The following is a 22,150-nucleotide window of genomic DNA, read 5'->3' as shown; positions in this document are numbered from 1 at the left end:
ATGTTAATCCTTCTAGGAGGTACAATTCACAGACCACACCAAACCTGAGATACAGGTGGGCTTACATAAACCCATTTAAAGATTTAAGGCATTACAATTATTATAAATGGATTTGACCGCTCAAATAGTTTGCTTTTAATAATAATAAATGCATGATTTAAAAAATAGTGCAGAATAACAGAATGGAAAGCGTGACCAGAAGTGCTTGAGATGACAACAAGAAATGTATATGTACAATGTACAATGAACAGAGAAAGGCAACAATATGAACAAAATACTGAAGACATGCATTGAACACACAAGAACAACAGTAACTGTCTCTAAACACCCAAAACAAATTTCCTCTTGCACACATATTCAGCACAAGAGCATGTGCATGCCACAGCTGCTTTACTAAAGTTACTTGTACATCAGCTTTTGCCTTGTATCACTACAAAGTTCCATCAGCAACTGACGGCTTTCTCCACTCTCTGCATAAAAACAAAACAAAATTGCCTATACTTTTAGATAAATATAAGTGAAATCTGTCGAATTTATTAGCGTTTTTAGAGGTTAATCCTATTCCAACATTTAGTAATGAATGCAGAAAAGTTGATGTTCAGTATTGCAAAGGCTAGAAAAAAAACAACTCAGCACTAAAAGTGATATTTGTATTTCCTTTTGTGCAATGTAGATATGTCAGAAGACAAGTTCTGTAACCCCTTATGACACTGCAGTTGAAACTGCTGCTGCAGTAGTCGAGGCTACTTACAAGGGAATTAGTATGCGCAAATCCAAGGGCTATATTCAACGCAAATTACAAAAACCAGGAACTTATTTGCATCGGATGAAAGAGGTAGGCATGAATGAAACCAGAAAATATTTAGATACGGGAAAAACCCATGTAAAATGGACTAGACAGCTCATACTGTTTGCTTTTAAACCTAGAAACATGCCCATTGGAAATACAGTGTTCTTAATACCCACTCATGATTCTTACTCTCCTACTCCTAGCACACTTGCACATCATAATTAAGAGTGCATGCTTGCCAAAACCATGCTACAAAGATTACTCTACATTGTCTTACGAACAGTATCAGACCACAGTTCTTTCAGCAACTGGCCACACTTCGCTTATGCAGCACTGGTATTTTCAGATACCATACTATACTTGGAAGAGTTTGTTCACAATTTCAGAGTTTAGTCTGTTTGGGTATGTACTATTTCTACTGGAGAAGTTTGTGTGTGGCTTGTTTTATCGTGATCTGTACATAGGCCAAGAAACAGAAAAATGACATTTACTTCACTGGTGAAGAAATGGAAAATGCTGCAACAACAATCCAGACTGCCTACCGGGAATTTAAAGTGCGCAAATCCAAAGATCATAATTAAATTAAAAAAAGGAAGTAATTTGGCTTAAGCAGGTGTGCTTAAATGATCTATATTAACTTTTTATATTTACTGAAGCGCAATCATTATCAGTGAATCAGATAGAGCAATCTGTTTTAAAAGCTATCAAAAGGCTTGAACGAACTAGTAAATTTTATATTCTTTTTTACACATGGAGACAATTTTGAAAAGATTATTTTGAATATTGAAATTATACATTATTATTAGTTTCTTAATTTGTTGCACAAACAGTAGGTAGTGAACAGAAGTACAAAGCATTTGAATATTTACATAAAGAGCCTTTCCCTGTTTATAGACATCTTGTACAAACTACCATTAAATATTTATGCTGTTCTTGTGAAGTTTTTTGTGTCTGACAGCATTGATTGAGTCTAAACTGAAAGCTTGTTTTTTTTCAGTAAATCTTTTGTACAATTTTTACCTGTCTTTCAACACCAAGATTGTCTTTTCAGTGCCAAAAGTGAATGAGTGATACAGATTTCAAATGTGCAAGTAGTGTGGCATCCATTTTGAAAAATAACAGATGACAGCTGTTCCACAAGGTTCTTCATAAGCATTGGATATTTGTAATTGTCTAAGCTGTTCTATATTTTGCATGATGATAAAACACAGCTTTTTTCAAGTAACAAAAAATGACACTGAGCATTGGAAAGTTTTTTAAAATCTTACCCCGTTGGTAAGATAAACAGCAATGGAAGAAGTGTTTGTGCAATCCAGTCAATGTGCACACTCACAGAAACAACAGAATACTCAAAATATTACCTATGTATTTATTTTCATGAACTTATTACAAAAATGAGCAGAAAGAATAACAATAACACACACTGGTATGCCTTTATAGGGATGAAAAACTGGCACACAACATACAAATAAAAAGAACTCCTTTTGAAAGCCCGCTACGATTCAAACCCTGGCTGTGTAAAATACAGACTGAAGTGCCTAATGGGCTTGATCGTCTTTAGCTCCTTAATTCATTCAATGCAGTGCAATTGAGCTATAGAAAAGGTCATTCAATTCAGGCGTTATGATGCAATTGAACTATAGGACTATGTAGATGTTTGCATTCATGAGTTGGAACTGTAAGGGAATTGTTAACATGGCCAACAAGCTGGGGGATGTTTACTTGGATAGCCGGCATGCTTTTCAGTTTCATGGTCTGATTGATGTCTTCAAGGCAACTCACATCATCCTGCCCTCTGAAGCGCCAGTTTTTAGAGTTTTAATTGTGTGTCCCAGTAACCCTTCAGTATTTACCATCACAAGTACCATATAAAAACTTTTAAAAATTTACCTACTAACCTCACAACATTCACCAAAACACCAGCATTTTCTTGGTGTTAAAATGATACTGTCGAGGAACATGCAAGTGTCTTGCATTTTTCAGCCTAGTCTTTATTATTTCTTTCTGCTTTACATTCACCTGGCTGAGATGACACTGCTGTTTCAGCTCTGCATTTTGGTGCAGGTCAGATAGGCTTCCCCCTCTTTAAATTCAAGTGTTGTTCTGCTGACACTTTCAACAGAGGTCACTCACTGACTCTGAAGCAACAATGGACAGACGAAAATCAAGCCACAGTTGGCAAAATGTGGAAGGATCCCACAACCATTCGGCATGATCTTTTTTCTTGTATGATGTGTCCTTATATTGATGACACTCTTGGGAATGGCTGAGGGCAGCAAGTGGGTATCCTCTCTTTTGAAATCAGGTACTCAACCAAGAAGAGGGATGGTGTTGTCTTTGTTGACTTGGCTTTGCAATCCTTGCACACTGTATGGGCATTGTGTATGGTAGGGACAGGGATGTTTCAATCATCAGACCCACACCCACAAACATTCTAATAAACATGACATGTACATGAAAAAGAGAAGAGATTATTATATCACTGTACTATAAGCCAATTTTTGGTCCCATTCCTTTATCACCAAACATTCAACTACATGGTTAGTCCTTGTGAATAAGAGTAGGATGCAGACAAATTGATGCCAGTAGAAACACAGTTAATGAAACAACCTTTAGCAGGTGCAAAAAACTAGATTTTTCACAGTTGTGTAGAAACACTCATCACATTGAACATGAATATGGACTGGGTTTCTCAATGCAATGGGCATTTAGGCTTTTATCAGTCAGGTATAGTCTGGGATAATGCTTTATTGATGTTTTAGCAGCATGGGCCATCAGCAACTAAGGGACTCGTCAGTTTCATTTAAATAACACCAGGGGGGTCCATTCCCCTCCCCCGCTCACCACCAAGGAGTGTGAGCAGGGCCTGAACAAGGTTTCATATGGACAGTTCAGCTTTTTGTCCACTAAGGTGTGTGACTGATGCATGGTCACTCTCTCAAGCCACTTATGTGAGTGTACAAATTTCATCTTTCTTAGGTTCATGGTATGTTGCACATGTGTGTAAGTTTACGTGGCATTTATCTTAATGAAAGAATTAGAAATAATAGGGACTAAAAAACAAAGAATAGAAACAGTGGGGATGTTCACATGTTGTTGCCCATTCGAGTCACTTGTTAATTTATTTAATGAAGGTATGATTAATATTTTAGTCATTTGTGCAAGTTCAATGTTCTGAACACCCAGTTGCTAGTGCATGCAAAATAGCCATAGTGCTGATCTTTTATTGTACTAAAAGAAATAGAAACTGAAGGTCCTTTAATTGATGAAAGGAATGATTCACTACCTTTGTTGTGCATAGTTTTAAACCTTTTACTTGAGTAATAGTGAGTGGACTGGAACTATCAGGACTTGTACTGTCTGTACTTGGTAGCAAACCTTATTGTGTTGGTGTGATGGTTTAGTCTTAAGTTTTCTTCCCATTGTATACTAAGGCTTGTCTTGATAGGAAACACCAGTAGAGTGCACTGAGTGTTGTTGCAATTTGTGGGAATTGGTGTTTGTGAGTAGCTGAGTAATTGAATTAAGCACTGTCTTGAGTGGGCATGTGACAGTAAGAACGATATGTGGAAGAGCATGTAATGCAGTATGTAGTAACAAAAGAAGAGTTTTACGTGCATGCACATATAGTAGACACAATGCAAGTTCTTATGATCACCCCTTTTGTTTCCGTGTCTTTTTCTTTAATGCCTTTCTTCCACTTGCCTGATGTTCATCATACCTAGCTGCCACATTCATCTGCACTTCACTTTATCAAACCTGGAAATGAGTGTCAGCCACTCATCTCGAGCAAAGAAGGAGAGATGCACCTTAACCTTGTGACCCAGGAGTAGAAAAAGTGGCCGTAAAGATCCAGACTATCCTTTGGGAATTTAGAGTGTGAAAATCCAAAGGCTATAAACAAATAAAAGAAACCAGGAAGATGTAAGCCTCCAGACAAGCAGGTGGGCTTAAATGAAAGCAGGTATATTTATTTTCCTTAAATGAAGAAAACTTTATTATGTCAAGATCAGATTTGTGGAACTGTTTGTTTTTAAACTGGGCAACATGTTCATGAAAGGTACAACACTCTCATACCATATTCCTCTCTCTATTGTTCTACCTTCCACACAGCAGAACAGTACCAAGAACACTTTATAAAGATTATTTAACATTGGCTTATGTGAAATGTCAGTTTGTAGACCTCCTATCAAGCTGGACTCCTTTGCTTACTTAGGGATTTTCATCTGTAGTATTTTCTGCTTATTTAGAGATTAGTTCCCCTGGAATGTTTTAGCATTTCAGCTTGAAGACATCTGTGTGCTAATCCTTTATTTTATTCTATTTATTGGTGTGTATTTCTTTCCTCCTTTGGTTTTTGCATAGAGAATAGCAATCATATGGATATTACTATACACATACTGTGAAAGTAAGAGTTAGCTGTTCTTAATTATCTACAACCTGCTCTAGTATTAAACCTGCAGTACAATGAACATTATTTTCAAATATCTGTTTTTCTTTTCCTCCTACAAGAATGTTTAGCGTAAAATGTTGCACATTAAGAAGAGCTGAGGAATCTTAATTATCAGTAGATACTATATTAAAAGAAGATCCATAAAACCAGTTTATGTGAGTTTCAAAAACCTAGATCTTCTATACAACCAAACATGATTCACACTAATCTACAATTTCTAAAATATCATGTAATTCTACTAGCATCACAGATTTGTATTACACGTGTCTTTATTATTTTCTTTAGTAAATCTACATAGTGAATTGATCAGTAAATGTACTAGAAATGTCAAGGCAAGTAGGTTTCAAGACAAAAGTTTAAAACATTCTCCTGACATTATTAACAAAGCAACACATGACCAATAATTACATATGAGATAAGCATTGATGACTTTAAAAGTTGAATAAGTTATATAAATGTATTTTCTTTATTTATATAGTGGATGTGGTCTTTAGTGAAATCAGTATGTTACAAAGCACAGCTGTAAATCTACACAGCAGTAAAATAGTACTCTATTCCAAATCTTTATAAAGTTTTATTGTCGAAGGGAAATCCAGTAAAGAAAGACTGGGAATGATGAGCTAAGATACCTCCCTTAACATTGCTCATGAACTAATGTGAAATTTGCAGCCCTGTCAACAACATCTGTACAATTTGCCTCCAAAATTTGTCCAATGCCTGAAAAAAAAACAAGTCTTCAAGATTAGTCAGCTTATTTAGTAATTATGTGTCACTTTTTGTATTCATCCCATATCTTAAATATCATTGTCATCATCATTTGGTAAATAAATCACAGGATATTTTAATGCCTTTTTTTCAAGATTCTACTCAGTGGATTATTTTCACAAATCCTATAGATAATAATTTTTGTAGATTCCGAACCCCTGGATTTTAGTCATCTTTAATTTCCTAATTTTTTGTGTGTGAGAATATATAGAGTGTTTTAACTGCTGGTGTGAAGTGGTGTGTGTGAAACATAAGCACTAGGCGGTATAATAGGTTGTGTGAAATGGCATGCAAACATAATGTTATACTCATAATGTGTGCAGTGATAAATAACCATGTGTTAATACTGTGTGGTCATGCTTGTTTGTTTGGTTTTGTTTCCATTAACTCATCCCTCCACCTGCCCAACAACACCACTGCTTGTCCTCCTCCTGCATGCAACTCCATCAGGCATTGGAGACAGAAGTCAGCCAGCCTCAAGGGGTGCAAGAGAAAGAACAGGAGGAAGTAGACATTGACCTCACAGATCCAGAAGTAGAAAAAGCTGCTATAAAAATCCAGGCTGGTTTCAAGGGGTATAAAATGCGCCATGCGCAAAATGCAACAAGTGTTAAACCAGTGGAAGAAGAGGAGGGCTTCAACAAACCAGTGAATTTTCTTTAATTGCAATATTAGTACAAATAATATGATTTAAAGTTATAAATTTGGGAGATAAAATGAGTGGCCACCTTTGTATTTGCTGAAGAAAAGGCTTCCAAAATGATAATAATGTTTATTCCTTGTTGCTCCCTTGTCCTAACAAGACTAAAGACAGGACACACATATGCCACGCAAGGATACCTCTTGCGAGGGGAACAACCACCAGGTTGCCCCTGGTGTGGGGAACATCTTAACGTTGTACACCTTCTCATAAACTGTCCAAAACTTCAGACCATTCGTCAACAATTTTATACAGTAAATTCATTATATGTTTTATTTAGGTCCATCCCATCGGCAGCTATTTTTGGTTTTTTAAAAAGAATAGGACTTTTACAACAAATCTAAATCTAATATATCTTATTTAATTTATGTTTTGTTGGCGGCCTTTTTGGGCTCCACCACCCATTTTACACCATATTTGTTTCTTTAACATCTAGTTAACTTATTCTTGTGGTCTGATTTTAAGTTAAATAACTGGAGAAAATTTACCCTGAAACCTTTAAACATAAAAACTTTTTTATTGCCATGATATAGCCTTAGTTGCTGGCATGGCATAAAACACCAATAAACAAACAAACCCTTGAGGAGCATAGGGCCGCAAAAATGAATAATAAAAAAAATAAGTTTGCTGTGCATCTGTTCTATCCAATAGAATATTTAAGCTTAGTAATACTTGTTTGTAATGTTCAGAAAGCATTGCCTGTGAAGCCTCTATTACAAAAAAAAATGCATCTAAAGAATCCATTGTGCCTTAGAGTTTACTTTGATATAATAGTTCTGTCAGCTTTAGTGTAAGGTATTGAGAAGTGGAGTTTGTCCCACATAATTGCATTTGAATGGCATATGAAAGGAAGGAAACCCTGATTTTTGTCCCTTTTTCTGATTGTTTAATAGTTTATTCTGACAAATTTCCTAAGTTTAAAATAGCCAGGATGCAGCATTTACATTATATTTCATTGAGCCATACAAAATGTAGCACTTGAATAAATATCCTGTATTATATGTATATAAATGCATGTTTAATACGATAAAAATTCTATATGGCATCTCACCCCAATATCTAAAACAAGTAGAAACAAATCAGTTATATGCCTAGACTTGTTACACATCACAGATCAGTTTTATTTTTAATAATCAGTGGGAAGTAACATGTTTTAGTAGGTATGTTGAGTTGTTTTAGGAGATCTGCATCAAAAACTATGAAATGCTTCATAGAGGCGTCAACATCTAATTACTTAAATATACTGATGCTACTGCTGTATGTCCACAGGATGAAGTCACAGCAGAGATCAGCGACCAAGTAAAGGGAGAGGATTCAAGTTTGACCGATGCAGACAGAGAGGTAGCAGCAATAAAGATTCAAGCAAGTTACCGTGGATACAGGACCAGAAAGACCTTGAAAGGCAGGCCCCTTTTAGACCACCTTTTTAAGTTTTTTTTGTCTTTGAGTTTTATTAATTAAATAAAACATATTCATTTTGAATTTAATTAAATATAACATTTGATGACAGACATAAAAATATGACAGCTTATTACCAAAGGAAGCTTTGTGCTTGGTAAAATAGAAAGTGCCTTTGTAATTCATTGTTTTCTTTGAGTAGGTAGACCATGATTTTATCACATCTTTTAGTCTACGTGTTTTGTTTGGTCATATGCTGAAATGCATATCCTGAATGCCACGCAACTTGTTTTGTACCTCAGATAGTGAACTTGTATCTCTTCAGGTGAACCATCATTAACCGTCAGTAAAGATGCAACAACCATAGACAAGCCTGAGCAGCATGAAGAAATAGACATCGATCTGACAGACCCAGAGGTGGAGAAGGCTGCTGTTAAGATCCAGGCATCTTTCAAGGGCTTTAAGGCAAGAAAGGAGCTGAGCAGTAGTGAACCAACCCAGCCAGACAATTCAGACGAACCAGGTGAAGGTGAAGGTGAAGTTCAAGCAGAAGACCAAGGAGAAGGGGAAGAGGTTGACATCGACCTCACTGATCCAGCTGTGGAACAAGCAGCCATTAAGATCCAGGCTGGTTATAAAGGATTCCGGGCCAGACAGGAAATTAAAAAAAAGAATGAAGGTGTCGAAGACCAAGAGGCTACAGGCGGAGATGAGGTGATGGGAACAGATGACACAGGTGAAGCAAATGATGGGGAGAATGCATTGGAAGGGGTATTGGAGGAGGATGCCTCCAAGGAGAAGGAGGTGGACGATGACGACCATGGCAATGAGGCAGATGAAGAAACAGGGGGAGTGAAAGAGCAAAGTGAGGAAGTGGGTGGGGAGGCTAATGAAGGTCAAATATTGGAAGAGGAGGCAGCTGCAGAGGGAGAGGAGGCAGCTGCAGAGGGAGAGGAGGCAGTCGCAGAGGGAGAGGAGGCAGCTGCAGAGGGAGAGGAGGCAGTCGCAGAAGGGAGAAGAAGCAGTCGCAGAGGGAGAGGAGGCAGCCGCAGAGGGAGAGGATGTTTAAGGATGTGCAAAGGACTGTGAAAAGGACAGAACCAAGAACCAATAGACTGGCATTCACTCCAGGTTCCATGCACAAGGTTTACAAATGGAGTACACTGAAACCTATTTCTTCATATCATTTGACTTTTTCACCTCACCAGGTTGGTTAAATCTCAGCCTGAAAAAAAGTAATCTGCACTTCGTTCTTTCCAGAATCAAGTCTATCACAGTGGTTCTCAAAGTTTTTCGGACCGCGGACCACTTTACTTAAGTAAAAGCTATGGCGGACCACCAAGTCCTAAAAATCAGTCTGTACTATGAATTTCAAATTTAAATTAATGCATTTGTTTCATTTTAATTCAAAACTAAATGTCCTTTTTGAAAAGTAGTATAGTAATAAGATGACATAAAGCTACGTATACCTCGTTCTTTGTAATTAAAATGGTAATGCGAGGAATGCATCACTTTAAACATCACTTTGCTGACATATGATGACTGTCATGCCCACGGACCACACTTTGAGAACCACTGGTCTATCAGATCATTTTGAAAAGTTCATTTAAAAAATGTTATCATCCATTTCTGGAACTTTTAAAATAATTTCAAAATTTTTGTATAGTTTTTTTTTTAATTCGTCTAGCTGGATTTTTTGACTAGCAGCATATTTGCTTGGGGCTTTTCATTTAAAGCCTTTCCACTATTTCCTCCAGTTAATGTTTGATAAATTTATTGTAAAAACATGTTGAAGACTAATACTTTTGCCAGTGATATCACTTTTACCTACATCTAGTATATGATAAAACTTATCATGTAATAGGTGGAGTGTTTGAATGCGTATTAAATAATTGAAAACCAAATTCAACATCTTTCTGCACAATTACTGTTGTTGAAATTTCTCTCGCTCTCAAACACACACACTATGAAGCCAAAAAAAGGAAGACTAAAAAAAGAGAAGACATTTCAGGTGAAAGTTAAATTTATTTTGCAATTTCCTCTATTAAATCTAGAGAAACTGCGGTACTGTATCAAGGACAGACTTTTGAGTGCTTCAAAGAGGAAAAATGGGCAGAAAACCTGGGGAATTCAAGCACTCCTATGTACATCAGGTCCAGAACATACTGTCATTACCCCCCAGTACTGCATTAGTTCCATACCCTAATGCATACAACAACCCAAAACATACTTCCTGCTAATAAACTACCGCCCCTTCCCCTCAAAAAAAAAAATTCATGGATAAAGAGGCATTAACAAGTAGATTGTAGAAATGTATTATGAAATGCAACCACTTCATGTTTTACACATATTTCTTAAGCACTTTAATCCTTTACCTTGTTTCTAGCACTGAAAATACAACTATCTTAGGGTCACAATTTCAACAATTCCAATAGCCATGCCTTCTTCCCATTGTGCTTGTAATAGAAAAACGGGATTTGCTTTCAAATGTGTTATGCATCCTTGGATGGTGCATTTTACGACCAAAAATGCTTTGTTTAGCTTGCGTAGTGAGGAAAGCATCAACAGCTGCTAGTAAGCATATGACCTCTGAACACATATTTCTTCAGACTTCAACCTCAGGAAAAGGCATGACCTTTCCTTCATAGGCGAGCATCATTCAGCACATTCACTGCACATCTAAGCAGCTGTAGAAAGTGCAAATCTGTGCAGATAATTGATTCTTGAAGAAATTCGATCCTAACCCCATTTCTTATAAGCAGTGCACAAAGGAGCCAAGAAACAAATGGAGCGAAAAAGGGATGTTGGTTCACAAAAAAGCGCTCTTAATTTTGTAAACACATTTTCAAGACTGTGGCAAAGTTGAGTATTGGACAGGATAAAAGCAATTTTCAGTCTGCTGCAGGGGCAGCTGGTACAAAGGGAAGCCAAACAAAAAGGGATCATTCAGGACAAATAACACATTATAATGAACAGATCATGATTAAAAACAGACTGCTGGAACATTGCTGGACAAAAAAAAAACAAAAAAACCCACCTTGGTGAATGTTTACTGATGAAGACTGAGTACTGGAAGACAAACTGTTTACAAGCATTATTGGCATCTTGACATAACAGTGGTAACAGTTCTAGTAAGATAAAAGCCATTGCACAGCCAGCTTTCACACCTGATGGAAGACACCACATTTAAAACTTAAACACAGGAGGAACAACAGCAAATATGGGTAACATGACTGAAACAAAGCAACGAAAAAAAAACAACCTAACATATTGGATTCTAGTTAACTGAAATATTTCAGAACCTGAATTTAAGAGGCATAAAGTAAAAGTAAGCAATGTTTATAGAGCAAACCAAGCTTTTAATTATTTCTGGCAAAATAGTGGGCAGTTTACACTAAAAATAGTTTAAATGTACTGTACTAATCTAATCGAAGCAATTTATAACATTCTGAAGATGCAAGTAAGCTGCAAGAAGATTAAGTAACTGAATACCTACTTTCTCTTGACACGTGAAATAACTACTTGTTCTGTTGTGGTACCATACCATCTAAAAGGCATGATGTACCAAGCAAGTGAATTCTCAAATTATCTCAATTTCCTTTTAAATTCCTCAGATAAATGGCTTTTCCCAAATGCCTGATGACTTAATTAACAAGGACAAAGAAAGTTTGTAAGACAGGTTGACACAGTAGGGAAATCTGAAACCTGCAAGGAACTTCTTTCTTTATATATACTAGTATTACAGGTAAGAGTGTATCATGCATGACTCAGACAGATGAAATTCACTCAGCTTCTACTCAAATTCATGTAAAGATCATGATTTTGGATAGTATCAAGATGTAAACCTGTTTTGCTGCAAAACTTCTGCCATTTGCATTTGATCATCCACAGATCCTGGTGTCTTAAACAGGAAAAACCTTTGAAACTAGAAACTGATCAGAGAAAAAGAATGAGAAAATATGCTGCTTTATGATCTGTCAACAAAGTTATGCAAGCTCATGAATTAAAATAAGAGTTGTGAAGAAAATCATTATTTAAGACTTACAATGAATCATGTTCACCTTTGAAGTCTCTCCTGATGATACAACAAACGTAATGCCTTTCCACCTCAGTGATTTCCATTGATATAAAATGGTTTCTACTGGACCTCAGCCTGCCTGACAGGCCAAACTTATGGTATCAGACATACAGCTGGCTTATTTATTTATGCAAAGCCTAGATTGTTGAAACCAAGGTAACCCTGCAGTCTTACATTTAAGCCCTCAAATGCTTTTTAATGAATTCTTTGCATCAAGGTTGTCAAGCCGTATCCTCTTAAGAAACCTCTTTAGAGAATCTTCCCATACATAAGATACAACATAATGAAGGATATAAAGACAAAGACACAATTTTTACATCTAAATGCCTACATGAACTAAAACACAAATCAGACAGAAGGGACCATGAGTGGCAAACGAGCAGTTACAGTGAGTGTTGTGGAGAATAAGATCATTGGCCTGCAAAAATATCTCCCATCATGTCAGCACATCCATAAATAGCTGATGGCTGAGCCATGCCAATCTGGCTAACTCATACAGCCATGCAAGTTTAGATTTACCATGCTTATTGCCCACCATGTATCTTGACAACCCACACACCACAATAATGCAATGTTTCTACAACAGCTTCAGAACATGTGCCTTCTGACATACAGCAATACTGACAAAGCATCCTTAACTTGCCAACAAACACTGGAGAGTATCTTTAACTTGCCCACAAAACAACAAATGAAATTCTCGCAGCAACAAATGCAACATTAAAAGAACTTCGTCTTCAATGTTCAAACAATCATTTTTATATCAAATAATATCATAGAATTTGTGCTATCTCAATAAACCAATATAGGCATGCTTTATAGACATGGGTACATTCGCTTCTCTGTTGTTGTGGAACTTTACATTCACTTATCAAAGTTACTATTTCTTCATGTCTGTAAAATACTTATTCAGAATACATTAATGACCATGAACTCCCTGAGGTAAACACTTTTTTTTTTGTACCTGTAGTTCAAAGGTAAATTTTGTTGCTAACGAATGCACCAATCAAAGTACTATCTATCAAGCTTGTTAAAAACTCATGTATAAATGACATCACATAAAGATCATTAGTACACTTGGAAATATGTATCGACTTGTGCCCTATTGATCAGAAATTTAAAAACCAAAGAAAAGCAACAACACATTGTCATTTGCAGTACCTTTTGCATCTCGGAGCCACATTGGATATGAAAAATAGCAATGTTTGCTCTGAGACACACAAGCTGGTGTGCATGTTCATGTCAGCAACTATCTGCATATGCTTGAAAATGAACACAAGGTACATGTTTGGCTTAGTATTTTCACCATGATAAAATGGATAATTCTGGTCTGAAAGAAATTAGGGCCAGCTTGGTACAATTAGTATCTGCTCCAGCATTATAAGAATCTACACATCAACTGTTGGAAATTCTGGAATATCTATCCACAGAGTATAATTCTGTAACCAAGGGAATCACAGACAAACAAAGGTAGAAGAAACAGTACAATTACATGTAAGCAACTGTCACAGTTGAATCATCTGACTATACAAAGAACAGGATTATCAGAAATGATGCTAAAAATTAAAAGCGCCAACCTAACAACCTGCTCAGAACATAATATTTTTTTGCTTGCATTTATTTTGGTGAAAGAGGCAAACCTAAGAACACAAGAAAAGCACTAACAATGGCAAGTTCACTCAAATTTTATGTAGTAGCTTTGCAACATAATACCTCTAACCCTCAAGTAAAAGAGAAACTATATCAAAACAAAACAAAAGAAGATAAAAAATGTAGATTAGTTTTAACAGCTTGTTTTCTATCAAAGTCTGTTCAAAAAGGGGAAACTTCTTCCCCCCCCCCCCCCAGGCATACAATTGCTACGTTCCCTACTTTTGCTTTAAGAGCTCTAGAAATTTATAAATCTGCATTTTCAATTCCCTTTCTGTGGGAAGTGTGAACAAACAATAAAGGACATGCACATATATACCATAACAAACAAAAATTCTGCTGTCCCCTGTAATAAGTTCATGTACAAGGGGCATAAAAATCATGCGGCCACCTTCCTAATCTGGTACCTACATTAACAATAACTCCAAAATAATGCGGGCTTGCTTTTAAAAGTCAAATGCAGATTATAAAATGCAATAATCCTCTGTTGGCATTTCTGCTAACAAAACTGAGGAAAGAGACTGCTGGAGGGCTAGAAATAATAACCTTTACTAGTTAAAAGAAATGAAAAGACCAAGGAAAGAACACTAAAGCGTGCACAAGACGTGATTTACAATGTCTGAAACAGTCTACTGCACAGCAATAATATGAACATGAACAAAAAGAACTGGGGTGGAAAGAATCCAAAAAACAGCAAAAAGGTAGTGTCCACTTATGTGCACTTATTGTGGCAAGAAAATTTATGCCAAAGAAAAGAAGAGCAGAAGTTATTAGAAAGACAGAAAAGGTAGAGAATGAAAGAAAAAAAAAAAGGACAAGACCAAGAAACATGCATGCAAGTGCACCTACTGGTTATATTATTTACTGGAAGCACTGATGACCCATCCATTCATCCATCCATATTGCACAAAAAGAAGCAATGGCAGCTGGAGACAAATATGTACAAAAAGAGCACATCATCAATCATTGTCATCAAACCGTCTCCATCCATGGCCCTGTCATCACCGGTAATAACCAACATTTTCAAGACTTCATCTGGAAAGACAGCTGGGATATCTGTATCTAGTAACATTGGTATCCAAAAAAGCAGTTTGAATACTCAAATACTGATGACCAGAGATGACGGCCTTTTTTTCTTTGTCCATTGCTACAAGAACGCTAAAACTTCTACAGCCTCATGCTGCCTATAAAGTCTGGCAACTTCTTTTATATAAGTAGGCATTGTTAAGATGGATGATTTTGTTACACCAATGTATATGAACCTAACAGGTGTAATCAAGCTCACAAGCTACCCTGCAGCACTTCCTTTGCAAAGTTTTCAAACCCAATAAAGTCATGTGCCCTTTTTGCTTTAGCTGATTTTGTTTGTATGCTCACACACACATGCATCACACTGTATCTCCCTCATTTTCTATATTTTAGTAGCCTTACAGAACATTACAGAACTGGGCTACTCTAAAAGCAAGCCTTCACCAATTTATTTCTTTTATATTTGTTATATTTTTCTAGGAAATTTTCTGTGCATGTTAGAAAGCACATCATCTAAGATAAATAGTTAAATTATAAATGAATTTCTGTCAGACCATTAAGACATCAAACATTCGAAAGTACTTAATTTGCTTCAATTGCAAAAACCCAATACACATCTGCTGTGTGCAATACACATATGCAGTAGATCTGTACACAGTTTAAAAACACATCCAGCAATTAACATACAGCAATGAAAATATTTGACAGGGTTTACATATAGACATGGCACGGTTTATCACACTGTTGTCGTCGGCAACTGCACGGTCAACCATCTGCTCATCATCATCGTTGTATTTTCAATTCTCTATATGCATTGAAATATATAATAAAAATGACAAAAAAACAAAAATAAAAAAATGTCTGTATGTCTTTTACTGCAATACAAGCATTCTTGTACATCAACATTCTACAACAGAATGCAGACACATTATCAACAGTCTCTTTTGTTTATCACATTTTATAAATATTTTCTAAAACATCTCTTTAACTGGGTTTCACCTTCTGAAAAATAAATAGAAAGTAAAATACATAAATAAAACAAGAAAATAAATAATGTCAACATAATTTCATTCTTCAACCAAAAATGTAGCATCTGCCAGAATATAAGGTGGCATGAAACAGTTGTGCTCTGAAGGCTCACAATATGAAAGCATCCAGTGTGCAGCTGTTTTGGTGACCACAATCTAGAGTTTAAATATGCTGTTCAAAGAATGGGGAGATCCCCTTTCTTTTACCATCACAAATATATTCTGTCAGGATGTTTTTGTGCGTTAAGGAAGACCACATCCATTCTAAACAACCCTAGTAGGTCTCCATCCCGAGGCAAACACTCCTACCTTAGAGCAGTCTTTTAAGGGAGTAGAAGGAAGGGTCGAAATGCTTGCATACCTGCATAACTTCAAAAGGTATCATCACATCTTATCACCTTGTATATTAAAGGTAAGGCTAGGAAGGACCAAGCCAACATAAGAAGCATTAAGCTATTACATCATATTCTAGCGTTAGCATTAGCTCTCCTTATCCTTTTTTCTTAGTAATTAGAATGCAACTCCAGGCATTACATGTGTACATGGCATTACATTGTTATATTTTTATACATCAGCAGCAGTAGCTTTAAACAGTGTGTGTATACCTGTCTATGCCCAAATGCATGCAGGCATATTGTACTAGGCATGTAACAGCCACAGCTATAGCCTACTGTCCATATACACACAAATATTATGGTATGTGTTTTTTTTAATAGCTGCACCAGGCAGCACAAGATATTTTTGCTTTCATGTTTTAATAACAAAACTAACACAGGACAAAGGAAAATCCACACTTAAGCTGCCGAATCTCTACTCTTGTTTATGCAACATGCTATTGTAGGCAAGATCTTCTGTGCACTACACATATCTTTTAAATGCAGAAACTTAGCATGCTTATATCTACAGGTAGTTCACACTAAAAGCAAATAAAATAATTTCTCGAAGTAAAACAGGCAAAACATTCAAGATAAATCAAAATGAATATAGCTAAAAGGAAAAAAATAAACATAACTTAGAGCTGCAGAGCAGCAAGCAAGCATTAAGCCAGAAAATACCATTAAACTGAAAAAACAAATTATGGCTGAAAAAAAGCAAAATATATTTCCCTGCAGAACTCTCAGCATGGGGGAAAAATCTAAATGCAATAAGCAGCTATCAAACATTGCAACATAAAAAAGCATGCACAGTCTGATCATATTTTGGGTTTTCACATCCACTGTTACATAAAAGATTAAGATTTACCTGTTGAGAAAAATTTATCCTGAAGGATGTAAAACTTCAAATTATAAGAGTGCTAAAGTTATGATGGTGAAATAATAAGACAACGCTGTAAACTACTGTATCCTAGCATTGAACATCCAAGAATATAGACATAGTATGCAAGTCTAAAGATGCTGAAGACAGAGATGCATTTTACAGCCTGTCCTGTGCAAAGACACTTCATAAAGCAACTCTGGTCCTTTCCAATCAATAGAAGACAAGTGAAATGTAAACCCTGATGAAAAAATGTGAGTTTGAAACAAAATGAACATTTAACAAACAATGAGAATATAAAGACAAAAAACACCACTTCTGGAACTTTTTGTTTTACATTAACTTCTTTTTAACAAAGCACAGGAAGACTGGTCTGCTTTGAAGGACTTTGTGAAGCAGTCCCTCAAGTCCACTTGGAGGAACTTTGTGATTCCGTTCCCTATGTTGTCCGTTTAGAAGACCATCCTACTCCAGTGCTCAACAGTTTCTCTTAGCTCACATGCACAGCATGTTCCTTTAAGTCAAACAAGTGATCCTTAGTTTTTAATTAATGCGGAAAGCAGATGTCTGTTCCCTCAATAAATTTGCTGGTCAATTGAGAAAAGTAAAATGTGTAAAATCTTCCATGAACAGTCTAGCAGTTTAAATACCACCGAGTTAAGGAGGATAAGGAAACTGGCTTTTTTTCTGAAGGAAAAAAACAACCACACACCTGGCGAGGTGGGAATCAACTAAAATTCAGTGGAACAGTTTCTACCACTTTCCCTACCTCTCACAACAACCAAAAAACCACAAATGGATGGGACTACACACTATTGTACAGTATTTGTGCATCCTATGTTTCCATCTTGTTAAAAGGCCTGGAAAGGTCATCTCTGAAATGATTTCCAGTTCACATGCTGCTGTTTGTTTTGCACACTTTTTACTTCTAGGCTGCAATCATCGTTGGGATTTGACACGCCATCGCAATACCAGGTAGCACCCGACACGGAGGGTGACAAAAAATATGCAAAGGATAATGAAGTCAAGGTAGAACTCAGCATGCTGCACATCAAGCTCCTCCAACACATCAGTGGCTTGTTTGAAAATGCACTGCTCTTCACTGCAGTCAAGCTTGCCCCGATTTTGCCCATAGATAGCTTGGAGAACACCTTCAAATGAGTACCTGCAATAAGACATGTTAACACTGAGGCATGAAACTGAGGTAAGTGGGACAGAAGCTGACATCCACAGGATAACTCATATATTAAAAGATAAGTTTTAGTGGTTTCGTCATAATGAAACAGAATACAACCCCTTTTCTCTAGCTTGGGGAAGTCTGGTTTAAGTCTAGTACCTGTCAAGGACAGGCAGATCAGCAAGTGAAAACTCTCCTGACCCTTACCTGGAACATGCAACACTCACTTGATATGTAAAAAAGTGAGTCAGCAATCAATCCATCAGATGATTCATAACAAGCTCAAATATTAATAGCATTCTCTCAACATATAAGTTAGCATATCACCAACATCCATCTGATAGAGAACGAGTTAGCAAGAAGACAATATTCATCTGATACCTGTGTAAATAACACCCACATGACACATAGCCAGCTAATATCAACAATTTACTAAATGAACAGCATCCAACTGACAGCAATTTAGCACACCAACATCCAACAGACACATAAGAAGTCTGCAGGTGAATAATGTCCACAAAACAAGTTTGTAGATTAACAACATTCACAAAACAGTTCACCACCTGATATAAGACAGGTATGAGAGCCATTGCAGGTAAGAAGGAATGGTGTCAAATGTGACAAAAAACCCACTAAACAGCAGAATAGGAATGGCTGTCACTGGTCCAAGAAAGACAGCCACCTGCCATTAGGGGGAAAAAAAATCTGTTTCAAAATTCACATCTTCAACAATACGCTCTTGCCAAGAAAGTATTCACAGAAAGCACTGTGCGAAGTTGCCATTCATTCTACAAAAATTCTAAGTATCCTGCACGCTGTTATGGCACAACAACCACTGATTTCAGCTATTAAAAAGGGGAGGGAAAACCCTTCATTTTTCATAACTCTTTCAGGAAAGAAATTTATCAATGACATATCTTGTCAACAAAGAAATAAAGACAAAGGCAAAAAAAGACTCCTCCAAACTTACTCTACACGATTGAGGGAAACAAATTTACTATAAAAAATGATGAGAAAAACATTAACTTCCCCATTAACTTCTAGAAGCTGTATATTATAAATAAAAGGGTTAGTTAATTTTCATCAATGCTAAGGGGAGCTAACTGATCATAATAATTACAGGTTCTGTTAAAAATGAGAAACAATATTTCAAATATCATTGTATAAATAGAGGAAGTACAAAACTAAAACAGCAACATCATTAACTAGGCTCCTATGAAAGATATTAGGTGAAGGTTCCACAACCTTAGTAGTTGTACCGATGGCGAACTGTTAACAAGAGCCAGTATCTAATAATAATTTTTATAGTGCATTTACTGCACGTTAAAGTAGGCATAGTGTACTTTACAAAAATAACATCTAATGTGCAAAATACAATGTCTCAAATGCATGAAACAGTTCGATAGTCTCTGTAGCAATGGTCTCTGTATTCACCAAATTACTACCCTTGAACTTATATAAAGTTGTTGGGTTCTAGAATCCTAACAGATGCTATCACTTCCTGCAGACATCCTACCTGGAGGGAAGTAGCAGCACCAATGAGTAGTCCCAGGCTCTGTGCAACAAGTGAAGTTTGTGTGGACAGAGTCAAAAACATGACGAACCGCAAGAAGTCTGTAGGCTGCGAGGTCATCCAGTACACAATGCTTCCATACACTAGAGGGAATATGATCTAGAAGACAGAAAATGATTCCAAACACTTTAGAGAATATGATGTCAGGGACAGAAACCTGGCTCCTTAAAAACATTCATTCCTGCAGGTTCAAAGGGCTATGGGCGATTTTCTATTGTTTCAGAAACAGTCCTGGTGCTTGGCACCTATGTTTACTTTATTATTTTCTAGGCATGCTTGATAACCTTTGGACAGCCAAAGTATTGTCCACATGAGCACACACCATACACATATTGTATGTACTCTTTCTGCTAACCTTTGTACTCTTTCTGATAACCTTTGCCACAGCCAAAGTACAGTCCACATGTGCAAACACCATACACACATTGTATGCACTCTTTCTGCTCTACTAACATATTTTTCATGCAATTTTCACAAAAGTCCCAAAATTGATCAGCACTATCGGGTACATGTATGCATGAAGGTACATAACACAGCCTCCTCGCCTCTCCTCCCCACACCAACACACGCACACACACAAATCCATGATCATATCAGCAACAAGTGTGCAGACACACACATGCATTCGCACGCACACTTTCATGTCTCTTTTCTCCCTCAGATACACCAGTTTACTGCTGCTATTAACATAAGTCATCAGATCAGAAATGCCACTCGTGGCATGACAGGCTACAAGGAAACGCACTTGAAAGGGCATGTCAGCCATTGTTTTGGCCATGTAGTATGCCTTGAGACTGTACCAGTAGTTGAGATGTTCTCGTACAAACACTGCCATCTCCATGGGAACTGAAAACACCACAGTGAAACACAGTAAAAATATTTTTTTAAATGACAAAATAATGTGAAAGCAGAGTCTTTGCAGTTTTTCAGTCATGATGTACCAGTAATATGTGAATGCTGTGTAGTCATATAGCTAAGGTAAAGCTAAGTGGATAATGAATAATACTGAAGAATTTTCATCCCTGTCCAAGTTACTGACATCAATCATTGTCTGCTTCAAACAGGATGACTACCTACCACAGAACTACTTTAACATCTATAGACTACAGAGTAAAGTACAATCAATGGGGCAGGTTCGGAAAGAGATGACTTACATGTAAGCACGGTAGGCATCATGGCTGTGAACATAAGGAACAGCATACAGAAGAAGAGACAACCAGCATTGTTGAAAGCTTTTGAGGCCTCATTGCCAATGCCCAGGTACAAGAGACCAATAAGAATGCCAACAGATAGGTGAGAAATCAATCGCAGGCGTGTTAAAGTCTGCAAACAATATTAAAAAAACTTATATTACTCATAGATTACTTCATTCAATAAGTCAACATTTTCAGATACCTTCTCTTGTGTTATCTTTCTTAGGTACATTTTCTGACGACATTTTATTTATGTCCTTAGTTATTCTGAAATTTTCTTTTGGTCCAGACTGATAAGTTTAAATAAATTCAACATTTAAAAAAATAATTTAGGAAATTAAAAGACAATGAACTGACTGCATCTCGCATGATGGACATGAAGGTTCGCTTGAAGAGAATGCGGAACTGTGTGAAGCAGCTGGTGTTGAATGAATGACATTCCTGGTCTGCAGGCAAATGCTGTACAACAGAAAAAAAAAGTTCTTTTCCACATAAGCTGTTCAAGCATCTCCACTCTTTCCTGACTATTGCACAAAAATAGAATGATAAAACTGGCTGATTTTTTTTTAAGAAAAGAGGAAAGGTGGCCAATAAAAAATTTAAGAATGGAATTATCCACTTAAATGCAGGTCTCAGTAAGTTGCTAGTGAGGAATGGAGAATCTCCTTCACCAGAGATGGAAGAAGATAATTGTCTGGATCGCTGTAGAATAAATCAAGTCACTGATAAGTACTGCCCATGATTCCTTCAGCTTTGCTACAATCTTAAAAAATGCTAAAGGACATGTAATCCACTGGTAAAGATGTTGATGGTAGTAGGGTTGGGGCAGTAACACCTCCTAACATAACATAATAATGATGCCAGACTGGTGCTGGTACTGTCAGCATTTACAAAATCTAAGATCAAAGTGCCCTGGTTCATGCATAAATATGCATGCACAAACACCTTCATACATAAACACACAGCCTTAATTTTGTTTTGTTATTTAACATGTACTTGAGATACACAGCATGCCTCTTCTACACACAATAGGTGTAAGCCCGGTTCGTTTGTATATATACTAGA

The 22,150-nt window shown here is 36.7% G+C and overlaps 2 protein-coding genes across 8 annotated transcripts in view; one reads left to right on the top strand and one right to left on the bottom strand.

Annotated features, from left to right (window-relative positions):
- LOC112567870 (spore wall protein 2-like) overlaps positions 1-9,506 on the top strand; it is a 98,416-nt gene extending 88,910 nt beyond the window's left edge. For 5 of the 7 annotated variants that reach the window (XM_025244732.1, XM_025244735.1, XM_025244734.1 and 2 more), the window contains 5 exons: positions 17-55; positions 674-835; positions 6,459-6,656; positions 7,978-8,110; positions 8,432-9,506. In XM_025244732.1, the coding sequence (XP_025100517.1) occupies positions 17-55; positions 674-835; positions 6,459-6,656; positions 7,978-8,110; positions 8,432-9,195 (1,296 nt within the window). In that variant the 3' untranslated portion in view covers positions 9,196-9,506. The remainder of the gene's footprint in view (positions 1-16; positions 56-673; positions 836-6,458; positions 6,657-7,977; positions 8,111-8,431) is intronic. The other 2 variants (XM_025244733.1, XM_025244737.1) reach the window with 2 other exon arrangements.
- Positions 9,507-10,111: 605 nt separating this feature from the next.
- Positions 10,112-22,150, bottom strand: part of LOC112567873 (ATP-binding cassette sub-family G member 4-like) — a 28,319-nt gene continuing 16,280 nt past the window's right edge. Inside the window, exons 10-15 of the mRNA XM_025244739.1 lie at positions 21,443-21,544; positions 21,047-21,215; positions 20,638-20,738; positions 19,836-19,991; positions 18,883-19,001; positions 10,112-18,307 (exon numbers count right to left, since the gene is read on the bottom strand). Of these exons, the coding sequence (XP_025100524.1) occupies positions 18,082-18,307; positions 18,883-19,001; positions 19,836-19,991; positions 20,638-20,738; positions 21,047-21,215; positions 21,443-21,544 (873 nt within the window). The 3' untranslated portion in view covers positions 10,112-18,081. The remainder of the gene's footprint in view (positions 18,308-18,882; positions 19,002-19,835; positions 19,992-20,637; positions 20,739-21,046; positions 21,216-21,442; positions 21,545-22,150) is intronic.

This window comes from Pomacea canaliculata, linkage group LG7 (genome assembly GCF_003073045.1).
Source record: "Pomacea canaliculata isolate SZHN2017 linkage group LG7, ASM307304v1, whole genome shotgun sequence".
Taxonomy (NCBI): Eukaryota; Metazoa; Mollusca; class Gastropoda; order Architaenioglossa; family Ampullariidae; genus Pomacea; species Pomacea canaliculata.
This window is presented reverse-complemented; position numbering and strand designations above follow the sequence as displayed.